Source organism: Haemaphysalis longicornis, unplaced genomic scaffold (assembly GCF_048455015.1).
Source record: "Haemaphysalis longicornis isolate Haplotype H1 unplaced genomic scaffold, Haemaphysalis longicornis Haplotype H1 scaffold_13, whole genome shotgun sequence".
NCBI classification, from domain to species: Eukaryota; Metazoa; Arthropoda; class Arachnida; order Ixodida; family Ixodidae; genus Haemaphysalis; species Haemaphysalis longicornis.
In genome coordinates this window covers 33,729,251-33,746,019 of record NW_027526233.1, presented here as the reverse complement: position 1 = coordinate 33,746,019, position 16,769 = coordinate 33,729,251, and the positions used below count along the sequence as shown (strand labels likewise).

Here is a 16,769-nt window from a genome sequence, read left to right as displayed (position 1 = left end):
AAGGGGGATATACGCACACAAAGACAGTCGACTGGCACGGAAAACGTGCAGTTTATTTATTTATTTATTTAGTACATACTGCAGGCCCAGTTTGGGCCCAAGCAGGAGGGGCGATACAGCACATACAATACACGCAAATAAACAGCACAAAAATGTAGCCGCACATTATGGCAAACAAAATATCAAACATAGAAACAACAACAAAAAAACAATTCACTACACAAATCAAGCAACCTACGCAGGTACCTACGCACGTACCTTTACGCAGGTACCTACGCGTATTCCAATATCATCTTGCTTGCATTCTGGTAGTAAAATTTCTATTTCTTGTCTTTGGCCTTTGTGATATTTTTACATTTTACTCATGTCGGATTACCCTGCCTATTTTTTTCTGTTAGTGAGCCCTCAGTTTTTCTTTTCTATTGGAGAAGACGTAGTGCGTGGCTGGCTTCCCATAGTTGTTTTTCTGAGGTGGAAAGGCTTATCAATCTTAGTAACTGTGTTACAAACTTGTTTATAATGATACTCGTCAAAATGGCGGTGATATAAAATTTGATTTCTGGTTTCAATAAACCGCATGGTTTAAAGAGAAAACTGGTCTAACTTCCGCTTTACAACGTGCAGTCAGTAACATACATAGAATTCGAGCTGATCAGTGAGCAGGAAAGGTGCAGGTGTGGTGGGCTTCTACAGGAGCTACATATAAAATCTCTCGAGGGTTTCAACGAGCCCAAGCCACTATGACTGTGAGAAGCGCCATAATAGAAACAATGTGGGTGTTGTGGTCTTTTACATGGCGAAAATATCGGCCCACGACAATTCCTGTTTTTCGCATTCATCAGAAAAACGCCTGCAGTGGCCAAAATCGGACCAGCATCCTCTGGCTCAGTAGCACAATCCCACTGGGCCACCGCGTGCCTGGTAGGCACGTATATTTCCGATGGTGTTTCATGTGTGTTCAACTGATTCATATTTCATTTGAGTTTGATGCGCTTTATTTCCGCCTGTGACTTGGTCTTTATGGTCGCATGTATTTTTGTTCCGTCTATATATTCGAGTATCTCGCGATGCATTTCTGAGCGCAAATATTTTATTCTGTTGTGAAGTTGACGTGCCCCTATTGGGCGAACGAAATGAAGGTCTGTTTATAGTTAAATGCAAGTCTCGGTACTGAACTGCTGGGCCCGGTTCATTTCACTTCACTAAATTTTTCTCTGGACTCTGAAGGACGCTCTAATTTGTGGTGGAGCTTTGGGTGACATGAAATGATCGGCCGGTGCCTAAACATGCCCTCCTCCGGGAATGTTCTGAAATGCCTTAAATGCCCCCCTAAATGCCCGAAAAAGCTCCTCTCATCAGCAAAGTAGTGGACAGCCCGAAATACTCTGCAAAATTAACCAAAAAGCTCCCCTCCAGAGGAGTCATCGAAGAAATAAATACTCCGCTTAATGCCTGAAGTTTTTACAATAGTCCCATATAGAGGAGTAAATAAAAGTCCGTAGATGGAGTGCGCTAGAGGACAGGCCATTTACTCCCTATCTGGAATATTTCCGGTTAGAGTGCTGGGAGACTGCTAGGCTCACATTGCTGAAGCTTAAAGTGAGTTTAGAAAAATTTAAATTGATTAACTTTTTTCCAGCCTGTACCCACAATAGGCAAATGAAACCATACTGCAAGACTGCAAGACACTAGCAAGTCTATCAATTCTCTCTACGCGAGCTCCACTAGAGAAGAATGCTGCTTGACGTTACTGGGCCCTAAGCTTCAAAGTTTTTCATCTTTAGTTCAAATGCACGCCTCAGACCCAGCGGTAGCATTTTTAAACGAGGTGCTTTGAACTCGTAGCTCCGAAAATGTCGTTTCTTCGCTCCTTCGACTTCAGAGCTCGTAAATTGCCCGGCGAGGATCGTTGCACACTTTAACTCCGAGCCGTGCCTGCGAGAACTCATCTTTTGGCTCGGTAACAACTGGCTCTGATTTCAGGGGATAATTCTATACAAAGTGCTTTGGTATCGCTTTGCAAAGCCAAGGCCCTATGAATATCGTTTATTTGTTTTAATGTCACCTATACAAAAGGAAAAATAAAACCGCGCAGTTTGAAGTTTATTTCTTTATAGTTTTCTACGTCCACACTTATACTAAATAGTGCATGGCATGGAGCAAGGAGTACCACCCATGGACATAAAATAGTTTCGATTTCGCTGTCTTTCTTCATTTGAGGTAACCTTTTTTTCAAAATCCAAAGCCCTCTGATTGAAATACGTTATTTGCAAACCTTATTACTTGTATTTCTCATCTGCGATTACAGAATACATACTTTCGTCACAAGGGAATAAGTATAAAAACGGTAATAAATTTACAAGGCCTAGAACACAAAAGCAAAAACCGACGACGGGAAAAGAGCTTGCCTTGTCGCTTCTTCCGTGTGTTTGTGTTCTTCGCACTCCAAGTTCATTATGGAGTGGACCTGCTTGCGCAACAATCTGTTTTATAGAAGATCGTTTTTGCATACGTTTGGGTTCAATGTCGTTCTGAGAATAGTTTGCAATATTTCCTGTGCAGTGTGCGCATAGAACGCACGTGTTCGAAACACACCTTTTCCACACATTAAATTGCGATAGTCGCTTCATGTCATTCAAAAAAGTATTACGTCACGGTAGGGTGAAGTGTACAGGAACCATGGTGGATAACGAGCAATATATTTACACTATTTACACTATTTACAGCCGCAGGTTGTAAAGCGTACCTTTACTATTCCCGTCGAGTTGCTTTGTCCTCGCAGTAAATGTGACCTTCATTGAGTCGCTGCTGCGTCGTATCATTGGTAATGCATCATGTTAATCGCCAGGCCGATGTGGATCTCCGCCGGCGGCCGCGTTCGCCCCTGCAAGGGTCTGCTGCCAGCTTGGCGCATGCGCTCTCCGAAGCTGGTTTACGGATGACCACGTGACTCGCAACGTCCATGCGAGCTCGGTTGTGAATGAGAGCAAGGCAATGCCATCTTCTCTGAGCGCTGCGCGGGAGGTAAAGGCTTCGAACACTGTCGGCAAGTGGCTTCTGACCATTAGCGGTCATCTTCCGGCGCACTCCTCGACTCGGAATACACAGTAAATGGGACGACAAATGTTCGCAAAGGCAGGCCCAGTGCGAGACGCATAATAAATAAAGCTGAATAAAAGAGTAACCAAGTATTATGAAGATGCAACCAGGTAAAGCTATGCTTTGCCTATGCCTATCCTGCTTTTTCTTCGGCGATGATACGCGTCCCCGTGGTTATGTTCCTGTTTACTTCATCGCGTGCCAATAGTTACGCTTTTATTGTTTGCCCAGCAAACCGCGTTACGTTCTGTAGATATCCTGGAGATGTCGGCAATCGACGTTACAGACGTCCAGGAGACGTACCGTTCGGGTCGGACTTACATATACTCAACGTTCCTACAACCGCAAAAAACCCGTCCAAATCACGTGAAGGATGACGTACTATAGACGTCTCATGGTACTTTTATACGCTGTTTACGGGACGTTACCTTAGTGGTACGTCTTATGGATATCGTAGTGGTACATATGCAAGACGTATTGGTACGTCTACTCTACATTGTTTTGCTGTCTTTGGCACAGACATTGCTTTGTTAAATCGCCATCTAGTCTACGTTAGTATGATATTGTCGAGATGAACCTGTATGCATTAAACTTACATTCTTTATACATTATTTAGGAGCTTGGCCAGCCCTCTTTGCGAGGTTGCCTACGTGTCGTGGGCACTTGTGCTTCAAATACATGCCTTCATTCAGCACTGTTTATTGTTACTTGGTGCCTGGTTACTAGAATAATGTGATTACACTTTCGAAGTGTTGCATACTACTTGAAGTCTCATGTGAAGAGCTAAGCTGACATAAACTCCTTGCAGAAGCACACAAATCACAGCTCCAAACAAGAAATGTTGCATCGAAAACAAGTGGCACCAAGTAACGGCAAACCAGCTCTGATCAGCACAAGTGCCCTTGACACTAAGGGAACCTAGTGTCATCGCATTCCAGGTTCGGACCACACAGCACGGCTGCACTGGCCTTCTGTAAATGAACTATCAGAGAAACAATTAGAAACTAATTAAAATGATGGTCTTGCCAAGCTAGCTGTAAAGCTCGGCCAAAAGAAAGCTTTTAAAATACACATAAAACAAAACAGTTCAGGTAAAATATTTACTTCAAAATTATGCAATATGGTTTTGCAACACAACCAGTTTTGATGCTATATATATATCTGCCTTGGCTTAAAGGGTACAGATTTTATAACAAGAATAACACACATTTGCATGACATTAAATAAGTCACACACAGATTGCCAAAAAATAGGAAAGAAAGCAAACATCAACCCAGGTTAAAAAAACAAGACAGTTATGTAACTTAAAATATCTCACACTAAGTGAAATGGTTAGAAAACAAAGCAAAAAAAGTATGTGGAACGACACAAATGATTGAATGGTACATGGTCACAAGAGCAAGACAAATTAATGTAACTCTAAATAATTCACAGCTAGTGAAAAAAAATGAGAAGCAATAAAGCAATAGCAGGTACGAAACAAAGTGATTGAGTGGTAATTGTGAGTGCCAGATAATATAAGTGACTTCAAATAAACTCGCATCTAGGGAAATGGTTATGAACACTAGAAAAAACTTGTATATACAGAAATGATTGTACGGTGGTTACAAGGGCAGTATAAATTTACGTGACTAAATAATTTACACCTAGTGAACTAGCAGGACAACAAAACAACTTTGGAAACAAAGAAATTATTGAGTAGTGGTTAGGAATTCAGCACAAAGTTACACTACTTCAATACTTCACACAAAGTGATATACTTTGGGAACAAAGAAAAAATGTGGAAACTCAGTTACGACATGAACATAACACCTAGTAATATGATTGAGGAACAATAAAACATTAAAAATGCTTGGAAGCACAGAAATGATTAAATGGTGGTTACTATTGGAACAACAGAAATTTACGCTTTAAATAATTTACACCTTGTAAAATGGTAGGAGACCAATAAAACAATTTAAAAAAGCTTATAAACACACAAATGATTGAATCGTGGTTGGGAGTACAGTAAAAAGTTACACGACTTCAATATTTCACACAAAGTAGAATGCTGCAAAAACAATGCAAGAAAAAAATGCGCACACAGAAATGATCGAATGGTAGATACCAGAGAAATTTACACGACTAAAAATTCACACCTAGTGAAATGTTTGAAAACAAGAAAACAAAAAAAAGAAGCTTCGAAGCCCAGACTGATTGAATGATGGTTAGAAGAACAGCTGTGACCTTAAATAACAGAGAAATGATTGGGGAACTATAACACAAAAAAGCTGAGAAACACAAATGATTGAATGGTGGTTACGAGTACACTCCAAATTTATACAACAAAATTCCACCTTGTTTATGATGGGGAAGAGTAGAAAAAGGTGATATATAGAAATGAGTGAACGGTGATTACAAAAAGAGCACAAATTTACGTGACTAAATAATTCCACTCAAGTGAATTGTTTAGGGCACCATGAAAACAAATGTATACAAAGGTGGGTTGTCTTGGGCTGTCTTTGCTTGGGCTGTCTTTGCTTGGGCTGCCTTGGCTTGGGCTGCCTTTGCTTGGGAAGTCTTGGCTTGGGCAGTCTTGGCTTGGGCAGTCTTGGCTTGGGCAGTCTTTGCTCGGGCAGTCTTGGCTTGGGCTGTCACACTGCAGCTTGTGTCTGAAGTGTGAAAGTAAAACAAATGGCCCGTTTCTGAAATGAATGCAACATATTTAAGAGCACTCATTTCTTTGCAGCGTTAGCAATAATTATCCCTTGCAGAATTACAATAGCAGACGTCTTACCAACCCACAGAAAGTGTAATCACACTACGCAAAGCTGTTATCGTGAGGGGAAGCACTCAGGTGTGCCCCCAAAATCCTAGTACACCAGGGTCCCTCCCCATCAAATGTTTACAAGGAGTTCCTGACAATTGTAACCTTCCAGAAAAAAAGTGCGTGCCAATCCAACCTCTGAAGGTAAAGCAAAGCTGCAAATGACACCCACATGATTACCCATGCGACGTCACTTGAATTCACACACGTGGCTCTACAAGTGAAACCAGAGACAAGTGACATGCACTTAATCACAGCTCACGTGAGCTTCCTCCAATTTTTACTCACACTTGGCGTATGCACAAGGCCCGCACACAGCTGTACATGTGCCATGGGCAGCGTACAGCGGCATGAGATGTCGCATGATGCTCTCACATGACATTAAGCAAGAAGGCAGGGGAAGCCACAGATGTGCTCGGTGGGTGCCGAGCACAACGGGCTCTCTGTACATTTTTCTATTCATCCCAGGTTCGTTTCCTGGTGGTGCCAATAACTTCTTTTATTTGTTCGTGGCAGTTTTCTGTTGACACAAATGGGCATGAAAGAAACCTCGGGGGGTAGAGATACAAAGCTAAACATAGTTTATATATGCGCTTCACTGGGCCCTTTGTAAAGCTTGAGCTACAACTTTACTAGCTAGCTTGACAAAGCTAGTAAAGTTTTGCAAAGTTAGTGTAGTGCTATTTTTAAGTGAACACGAGGCGTCACCTCGCAGTGGAGGCAAAGTTTCCTGCCCCCACCTAATTTAAGTATATGAGTACAGAAATTTCCAATACGGCCTAATAATGAGGTCTTAAAATCATTTGCCTGTTTTTTTTTTTGTAATTGTACTGGATCTCAATAGATCCCATAATAGCTCTAAGTACCTCTTTATTCAGATATGCTGGAACATCCCTAGGTGTTTCTAAATACTTCTAATCAAAGGTACTTCCTTTACCTACGTACTATGCTACTGCGCACAATCCCTCAGCAAAAAAAAAATCTGAAGATGTGTATTTCACAACACACTTGCTTGTGAGAGAGCTGCAGAAAATACCATGGATGCAACAAAATACCGGAATGCTTTTGTCAGGGGGGAAGGTTGCTGGGCTAAGCCAATTAGTCATGGCCAGACCGCGTTTTTTTCTGTCAAGACATGTTCTCTTGTTCTTGTGTTTTTTTTTCTCTTTTTTTTTCTCAGGTTTGTTTAATTACCGTTTTGTAAATTTGTATCCTTCATTCAATGCTTTGTTTTGAATGTAACACACTTTGTACTTGCCAACCTGCTTGGTCTACGGACAGCAGTATCTTATAAATAAATAAATAAACAAATAAATAAATAAACATTTGATATCTCACCCCATGATATCAGTGCCCTTCATGCTCTTCTTCAGGCCACATCACGTTTTTTCTTTCCCTTTTCTTTCATCGGTTCTCACTGTCATTCCTCCCAGTGCACCTCTGTTGCCATTGCCTCTTTTTTTATGCGACAGAAGCAATAAAAAATGCCGAAAATCTGGCGCCACCGTGGCCAAGAGATGGCAGGCACAAGGAATGCCACAAAAGAAAGTAAAGCAATTGATTTTAAAATAATTGGTTACAAATGGCTGCAGGCATTCATTGGACATGGGCCCCTCCGAATCCAAGGCAAGCGCATGTATCCCCAACAAACTGAATGATTCAGGTCTTTACCTCACTAAAGGTGGCCCTAGTAGCACCGAAAAGGCACATAATCGGGGATACACTATAAACATGTAATTTTAGTTGTGCCCGTGATAGCTAGAGCTACGATCACACAGCAAGAAAGTTTGACATCCACCTCAATGCAGCGTACGGCTACAAGGGAAAGCTATACAGATTCCTCAGAAACTTCGCAGTTCAAGAAAAATTCATCCTGGTCCAGGATGTGAACTTGGGACCACTGCTTGAATGGAGCAGTTGCTCTACCAACTGAGCTAACGAAGAGGCTAGTCATTTGTAGACAGAGAACGAATTGATCAACAGCTCGAAGTGATGTCACTTCAAGTTGTTGATTAATTCGTTCTCGCGCTACAAACCATAGTTTCTCACTAACTCACCTAGAGTGAAATCTGGTGCTAGCGTCAACGTGATTCGGCGAAGGCGCTCACGCCTACATGAGTGCCGCCTAGAGTGTACTAGAATAAGGGAGTGTCCCGAGCGGCAGCGCCGAGCCACTCCGGTTGGCATCGACATTGCCAGGTGGCGCGACTGCGCCCTTTCGCAGCTGGTCTAGCGCAGTGAGACTACGCGTCTGGCCATGCACTGCAATCTTCTCGCGTTCTCTTTTTGCTTTCAAAGACATTCAGAAGCTAAGCAAGATTCTAAGCGGCCACACGCAACTTTTGCTTTACTTACTGCTGCTCCAGGCTGTTCACGAGAACTGCGGCCTCGATGTGGTGAGCTATTCTGGTTGCAGCCACCTTAGTTCGATCCGCTATCCGCGATTTTGATTCACCTCGAGCTTTATATCTGGCGCGGGCGCTCCTGAATGTCAATGAACTGTCACCTGTGTTCTCTGCAACACGCTGTTAGGCAACACGCCTGACGAGAGATAATTACTTAGTTTTCCCGAACTGGCAGGTGTTCAGTCCCTACACAGAGAAGAGCATCGCAGTTCTAAAAACACATCATTGCTCGCATAGCAGCATTTAAGAGTGTCAAATTTTTTAGCCTAGGTGTCGCAGTCAATTCTGATGTATTATTCAGCGCATGTGCGCAAATAAGCATGTTGACACCCATCCCCATCTCCTAAAAAGAAGTTTAGACCCACCGCATAGCACAAAAACGGAATATGGTAAGGAGTACACCATTTTTCAGAGATCAGAGGGGCTATCATGGCAAAAGACAAATTATTTTGTGGTTTTTTCTTGTTATAATTACTATCAAAAAAGAATAGTAACTAATGTTAACTAACAAATCTATCAACTATGCCATGTTACATGTTAAGCAAAGTTGTGTACAGCTAATGGCACAGCTTCACTTTGTTTCAAACCCGGTTGCAATATAAATATTATACATTACGTGAAGGAGATAGAACAGATTACATTTTAGTGTGGGGGCACAGTTTATTTCGCACTTTTGTGCAGTTGTACGAGCATTTGCCTATAGTTTAGCATACTTTGCAGATTGCCGTCTTTTTGAATTGCTTCTGTTGATGCTTTTGATGTAGAGGGGAATGCGGGTCGCGAGGTAAAACGCGCTCACCTCTGCCGCAACAGCCTTACAATGATCACTGCACCCAAGTTCGCACTGCTGCTTAGCCAACACCACACTCAAAATGTCAAGGAAGCTATCATAAACTCACATGCCAGTCCTTGACGAAATACACTGTCTCACTGTTTAGAAAAAACACGTCAGAACGCACCCGATTTCACCGAACACACGTGCACCCACTGCCTTCCACGTTTCGTCCAGTCTGAAGGCTGCGGCGACAGCGCGGGCGCGGCTGACTAGCTACAAGACCGCGCACCAGCGCCACTAGCCATCCTAGCGGTGGTCGACGGCGCGCGGCACGCCGAAAGCAACGCTGTCTCAGCCCGCTCGGGCCACTCCCCTATTCTAGTTCACTCTAGTGCCGCCATAGTGTGTAGTTCGGCCGGAAGTTCGGTGTGGCATGGCCGGCAAAGACTTTGGGGCTACTCCAATTGAGTTTTTGTTTAAAAAATTGCTGCCAAAAGTGCCGCTGTTAACAAATTTTATTTTGTATAAGACACTGTGTTAGAGGGCTTATGTTTCAAAACAAATTTGGGGGTTATGAAGAAAAAAAAAAAGCAGAAGTGCTGCCTTCGGCTGACGCCACCAGATACAGCGGGCCGTTCCAGATTTATTTTTAAATATATTACATACTTCAAACTGGGTAAGGTTTGGTATGATTTTTTGTAATATCAAAGATTTAGCTAAAAAAATTGTTTAGATTGTTTTAAACTGTGTTCTTGCTTCCTCTCAATACAGTATTATTATCGTATGCTATGTGTTTTGGCAGGTGAAGCAGATGCAACATAGAGATGCAAGAATTATGTAATCACGTCGTATTTGTTTTGTCCAAGCAGATATAAATAAACTCATAGGCGGAGCCTATTACCACAAGTGAGTCTTCAAGCACGCGCGCAAAGCATTACGAAATTGAATGAACGCTTTAAATGGCAAATAAATACTGGCTTGTCGAGTAACTATGTATGTTGCCTCATTGAACCTGGCCAAGGCAGCGCATGCTTCCAGGGGTAAGTAAACGCAGCGGCGGCGACGAGCGATGCGAAAATCATAACTGAATGTGTGCAGAAAATGGATAGTGTGGGCTAGAGTAGCTTATTTAGTGGCTGTAGTGTGGGCGGCGGCGTCGGCAAGCAGTATTAAGCGGCATATAACAGGCCGCTGGGACCTTCGTTCGCTTTTAGCCGTCCAGAAGCAGCCCACGAGCGAGCGGCAGCGGTGATACAGTGAACTGTAGCGACGAGCAACGACGACAGAGGACATTGGCGGCAGTGTATTAATTTTTTTTCGCTTGTCGCTGTCACCCAGTACACTCTGCTGTTGTACCTTTTGAGTTACATTTTTGGCATCGCTTATCGCCGTCACAGCATGTGGTCACCCTTCATCTTAAGAAGCTCGCCGCTAACGCGAGCATGCGTTGAGTGCTAATCACGCTGTTATTTAGACATATCTGTGATAGCCATTGAATGCCAGAAATTGGCATCCCAAAAACAGAAAAGCACACCGCAAAACAGAACTAACAAGCACTTCAGAGCCGAGAAGCCTTATCCATAGCCCTTTGTACTAGCCACTTGGTGCCAATCCGATTCGCACACTACTCACAATTCCCATGGCGGAGTGCGATCGCAGCGACACTTTCTGCTCTAGGTGATATTGAGAAACTCTATGCTACAAACAACCAGCCTCCCTGGTTAGCTTAGTTGGTAGAGCAACTGCTCCGGTGAAGCGGTGGTTCCAAGTTCACATCCTGGAACAGGATGAATTTTTCTTCAACTGCGATGTTTCTGAGGAATCTGTATAGCTTTCCCTTGTAGCCGTACGCTGCATTGAGGTGGATGTCAAACTTTCCTTTGCAGAAACTTACTCCACCTTCGGGATTCTCCCTAAATCTGGTCGATGGTGGAAATGTGCTGGGAGAAAAAAATGGCTCCAGTCCACGGTGTGAAGGTGGTTGTAAAGCAAAGCTTTAAACGACACCCAAAACAATTGCCCATCTCACGTCACTTGAACTCACACACGTGGCTCTACAAAGAGTGAAACCAGACATTCTGCCAGCCATTACTCGAAATTTTTGAAGGTGGTGTCCCGAACTCAGCAGCAGCATCGGCCAAGGGCGGGCTACAGCGGCGGACGCCACCGCTGTAGCCTGGCCGTGAGTCGGGAGAAAGAAGACGGATAGAAGCGTCTTTCGAAGGGTGAGACAGCGGAACCTAGCTATCCTGAAGCGCTAGCTAGAGGCTACACCACTGCACACAACAAGCACACACACCGAAACAATTCGGCATGTGGGCTTAGTGATTTCCATTTATACCGATGTAAACAACAGTTCTTTTATTAAGTTTGAGAATAGCGAGAAAGCTGAGGAAACTTTTATATCCTCTATTTATCAGAACCAGTTGCTCCTTTTGCCTTTCGTACTACCTCTTGGAACACAACCAAATTGGTACTCAGCAATAGAGAATACACAGTCCTATTCTCCCATTCGTGGCAAGCAGTGCACAAAAGGTGGTGTTTTTATAGCGCCAGATGTCTGTATGTGGCCTCTACATTTCGTTTTTCACCCTGCAAACCAATCCTTAATGCATCTTTGCCGTACGACCACTTAATTCAGTCGGATAAAGGTTACCCAGGAGGTGCTGTCGAACAAGTTATTCAAGCCGTGCAAAGGAAGTGTGCAATGGACGCAAAGCTGGACCAAAACAGGCCCAAAATAACGGTCAGTTAAGCAGATGACAAAACCATACAAAGCCATGCCAGCCACCTCTGCGCGGGAATGCTGGGTAAATTCGCCGCCTCATCTACAGTGTGCTCCGTGAGTGAAACCCTCCGCACCCCCTTTCCCTTTGCTGCGTTGGGAATTTATTGTCCTGCAAGCCGCAAAAGAACCCTTGGCTAGTAGAGCTAAAATTGTTACCTTTACTGACGCAAGCCTGTGCCTGGCAGGAGCATGACGCAGCCATTCCCGTATAGCTGCTTCAACTTCAAAGTCAGTTGCACCATGCGAAGACTTCACAGCAGCTGTGCAAAAAGATACATTAGTTCTCATTAGTGCCACAGCAACATCAAAATCTTCACTTACAGTTGAAACATAGCCCTGGAAATTTCTCAGATCAAAACCACAAATTGACCACATGGCCACAGTGTCGCCACACTTTTAAAAGGGCCATGAACCCTAAGATTCGTTCTATTTACAAGAACTAGTGTCCAGTGACCCATTCAGTTCCATTTCAGCCACAATACACCTTTTTGAAAAGACAAAATGCAAGAAATACTGAAGAACTTTTAAATTTTGGGCTACACGAAGTTAGCACAAGGCGGGGGGGAGGGGGGGGGGATGCATTAAGAACATATCAGTGTGTTAACTGCCCATTATCATTTAATTGACTAGCTCAAACCGGCCCCAGTCCAATGCGCAGTAATGTGCCTTGGTGCTGGCTTGGGCTGGCCCCTATTGCACAAACACAATTCCCTGACGTCACAACGAAATCGCTGGAGAGTGGCTGGGGAGTCCCCACAAGCTCTTCTGTTCCCATTAACATCGCAATTTCCTCGAAGTTTGATATAAATTGGTATCCAACTTGATGCCAGTTTTCCTGTTGGACAAAACGTGTATTTTGTCTTCATGGTCCCTCTAAAAAAGTTCTTTTGCATTCAGTAGCGCGCTCAGTGCAAAATACGTCAGTTGCTGTACACACAATGACTGCATCTAGGTTGCAATAAATTGCGTGCTTCTAAAGCCTAAAGTGTTTAAACTAGATGAACCTCCAAATTCTAGAAGTCTACCAAGGCAATAACACCCACCTAAAAAATTGAGCCGTCTAAAAAAATGACTACAGAAATTCACGATATTAAAGTAGTTGCTTGAATCCATTCTCAAGATCAGATTGATTGATTGATTGATTTGACTGCAGGCTTTAATGTGCCGATGCAACACAGGCAATGAGGCCCGCCGTAGTGTAGAGCTCCAGACTAATTTTGAGCACCTGGGGATCTCTAACGTGGTGCCCGAAACTGCGAAAATGGTTGCAGGCCATAACAGTCGGAAAGGGGGTAACAATTCTGTGCTACAAAGGCTCAGACAAATTTAATACCTCTTCTAGCAAAAAAAAAGTAATAAGCTGCCGGTTGTCAACCCAGCTGACATTGGCACAGTATGTGACTGACAATAGAAATTGGGGCACTATACATTGTCTGGTGAAAGAATTTGATGTCTGTAATAACATGAAGACATCAACTTACACACAATGCAAGGTGCCAGTCGCAGCTGGGAAAAGGAGTGTTTCCCCTTCTTGCCAAACCATGAAAACTCCATGGCTAAGCTGTCCGCCAACAGCAACTTCAGCAGGCGCCTTGCACAAACTGCCGCTGTTGAGCCGCCCTGGCTAGAGAGTTCTTCAATCTAGGCATGGGTACAGGAAAATCTGTGTTGTTAATACAGCCTTTAACACTGGTGTGATACAGAAATCAAGGGTAATGTTCATTCGAGCTTACTCCACTGCACACCAGTGACTTTCAATGTGTAACGAGATATAACACGGGGGTTTTAGTGACTGCTAAATCACCTGCTGTAGCAATAAATGCATCTGTACGTTGTTTAATTAAGAGGTGCTCGCCTGGAATATAATACATTTTCTGTAGGCACCCATTGTGATTGGAGCAGCTGGCAAGGCATATGATTGGTGAGAAGAAAAAAAAAAGAGGAACCAGTCATCTGACACAGTACACACGCTCCTCTCCTCAAGCTACACCACAGAAAAAAAAAAGAGGCAATGCTTTAATTCACACATTTCACTTTATGCCGCATGGCAACTCCAACCTTACCCTACACCTCGGGGGAGGGGGGGGGGGAAGAAAGAAAAAGAAGAAAGTAAAAGATTGTGTTCTGATCATGGTGCACCCACGGTACTAGCCAGGCTTTTGGTGCTATGGTGCATGGACTTCCAAACATCAATACACTGCAGATACACTTCTATAAAGGAATATATATAAAAAGCTAAGCCCCGTTCAGCATTTTGAAACTTCATGCAGCAGTGCCTGCTGCATGGAGGAAAGGAAAGCTTAGGACAGGCTGTGACGTCGTGTTTAGGTGAAGCCGCTATGCTATTCTTGCAGGTCGCCCCTTTTTGCTAATGTTTTGCACGCACATGCTACTCTTTCCACAATCTCTTTTGCCACTGCTGTCTGCTTTGTCTCCTTCGGCTGACCACTGGGTACTGGCTGGGCGTCTCAGAGACGTAGTGCCTTGACGGGTCAGCCTGCAGTGCTGTTGCTATGATGCAGTTGCCAGTGGCCTCCAATGTGCATGAAAAAACCATGCGACTTTTTCCACACAGCTACCAATTCTCTCCTACTTTCCTGCGTAGCCTGCTGTGAAGACAAACTTTTGAAATAAGCACAATGTTTGTTTTTGAGTGGCATTCGGTTCAGGTAAGGGTAAATAAAATGCTTCAAAGGTAGGTTTCACGAGTGGTTCGATTTGCACATAGTTTGTGTATTTTTGTGAATCCCACAATATACGTTGTAAGTGGTCTATGCACTATTGTAAAAAAACTTAGCTGTACAGGTTATAGAGCTGTGACCTGAGAACTATGCAGGGAATTTTCAGGAGGACATCTAGACACTACCAGAGGAATTAAATACGTACAGAAAACGTTTGCTGCTGTATTACGCCCTATGCCCTATCCCAGCCAGAGTGGCCGCTTTTCAGATGAAGACGAAAAGCAAAAAACAGCTGTGTGTCAAAATGTCCGCACACATAAAATATCCTTAGGTGGTCAAAATTAATTGATTGATTTATTGTAGGGTTTAACGCGCCGATGCAACGCAGGTGATGAGGCGCACTGTAGTGGAGGGCTCCGGATTAATTTTGACCACCTGGGGATCTTTAACGTGCGCCGAAATCTCGTACACACGGGCGTTTTTGCTTTTCGCCTCCATCAGAAAAGCGGCCCCCGCGGCCGAGAATCGAACCCGCGCCCTCGTGCTCAGCAGCGCAACGCCTTAGCCACTGAGCCACCGCGGCAGGTAAAATTAATCCCAAGCCTCCCCCTGCTACAGCGTACCTCATAGCCCACATGTGGCTTCAGTGCACTGAAACCCCACAATCAATCAACTTGCCCTCTGTGTACCTGGCTCGTAGGCGAGAGACTAGAGATAAGTACTGAAAAAATGATACCCCCGGTAACGACAATTCTGCTCACAAAATGTAAAATAAAAGTATGAACTGTAGAGCCTGAAAAAGCGCACTGTTTTAACATGAATACCTTTATTACTGAAGTTACAATATTCACGTAACTTGCTCATTAAACCTAATGCATATTTAACCTTGACACAATACCTTTTCCATCACCCTTCACTCTCACTGCATCGTTCCATCATGCTACCTTTATTTGACAGCATTACATGTCCTGGTCTTGATGTAGGTTCTTAATATTGTATTAATGGCTTTTTACATGGTTTACGGTTTCTCTCCTTTCCTTTGTTCTGCCCTGCACACCAATTTCAAACTAAAAGCTACATTCTCATTAAATGCAGCAAAGCAAAATATTCACCTTTTCACAGGCAGAAACGAAGCAAGCTGCACAGAACTATCTCAACTGCTCCTGCCTGAGGGGAGCAGGCCTTTATAACCCTCAACTCGTGGACAAATTTCTGTGCAATGCAGTAACAACTACAGAGCCGAACGACACTGTTTTGCTGCGCAGCTGGACGCAGTCCAACAAAAATATGTTGGTGGGCATAATCTAAGCAATTTAAAAACAGTGCTTATTTTTTAGCCTTCAATAGATATTGCCAATAAAGTGATAGAGTAGATGATGTAGAGTGATGTAGATTTTTGGGCTTCTTGTTTGCCGTGTTTGCCACTGGCATCGCATAGGTTCTGGTCAGGAGAAAAAAAACAGTGTTCTTTTTGACAGCAGCTTTCTTCCCATACAGCAGCTCGAAACTTTCTTCACCCCACTGAATTTACTTGAGAACAATAAGCTGTCAAAACAAACGAAGCAAGTGGCCTGCAAAATGTGGGCCCAAGTGACACTGACGCAACTGGGACTCTCCATCATTTCCGCATTTCATTCGGTTAGCCGAATGAGCCTGGCGTAAGCTGGCGTAAGTGAGCCTACGGTCGCATGTCTCAAGACGAAGGTCTTGAAAACGGCTTCGTTTGGCAACTGGAAGACCACTTGAAGTTGTGTAATGACAAGAGTGCAGCGGTATGACAGTTTCACCTTCAACGCACTCAACACAATCCAAATGAGATTTTACTTCGTGCCATAGTGGGTGCGTGCTGCTCTTTCGTTATACCATGCCTGTACTATTCAAGCACGTTGCATGTCTGTGGTACTGCCCAGTTTCAGCCCCAGAAGAGTTAACATATCAGAGAATGCCTTCAAAACTACATATAATTCAAGTTAACTCATTGATGGTACAGAGCTGGACGCTACCATCCGTACAGTAAATGATTAAGTAGCTCCGAGTTCTCCAGTAAAAGCATTGGCTTGTATTGAGAAACAAATGGGGTGTAGGGGAGGAGATGCCAATATGCCTGCATCAGTGAGCGTGGTTCAGTGCATTCAACTACGGATCTCATACAAGGAAATGATCTGTAGCAAATGCATATCTGTTATGCCAGAACTGAACTCAAAACCAATTTATC

At 43.6% G+C, this 16,769-nt stretch overlaps 1 protein-coding gene across 2 annotated transcripts in view; it reads right to left on the bottom strand.

Annotated features, from left to right (window-relative positions):
* Positions 1–3,415: 3,415 nt before the first annotated feature.
* Positions 3,416–16,769, bottom strand: part of LOC144164277 (uncharacterized) — a 32,190-nt gene continuing 18,836 nt past the window's right edge. For both annotated transcript variants that reach the window (XM_077694787.1, XM_077694788.1), the window contains exons 10-12: positions 13,355–13,514; positions 12,030–12,133; positions 3,416–5,750 (exon numbers count right to left, since the gene is read on the bottom strand). In XM_077694787.1, coding sequence (XP_077550913.1) covers positions 5,733–5,750; positions 12,030–12,133; positions 13,355–13,514 — 282 coding nt within the window. In that variant the 3' untranslated portion in view covers positions 3,416–5,732. The remainder of the gene's footprint in view (positions 5,751–12,029; positions 12,134–13,354; positions 13,515–16,769) is intronic.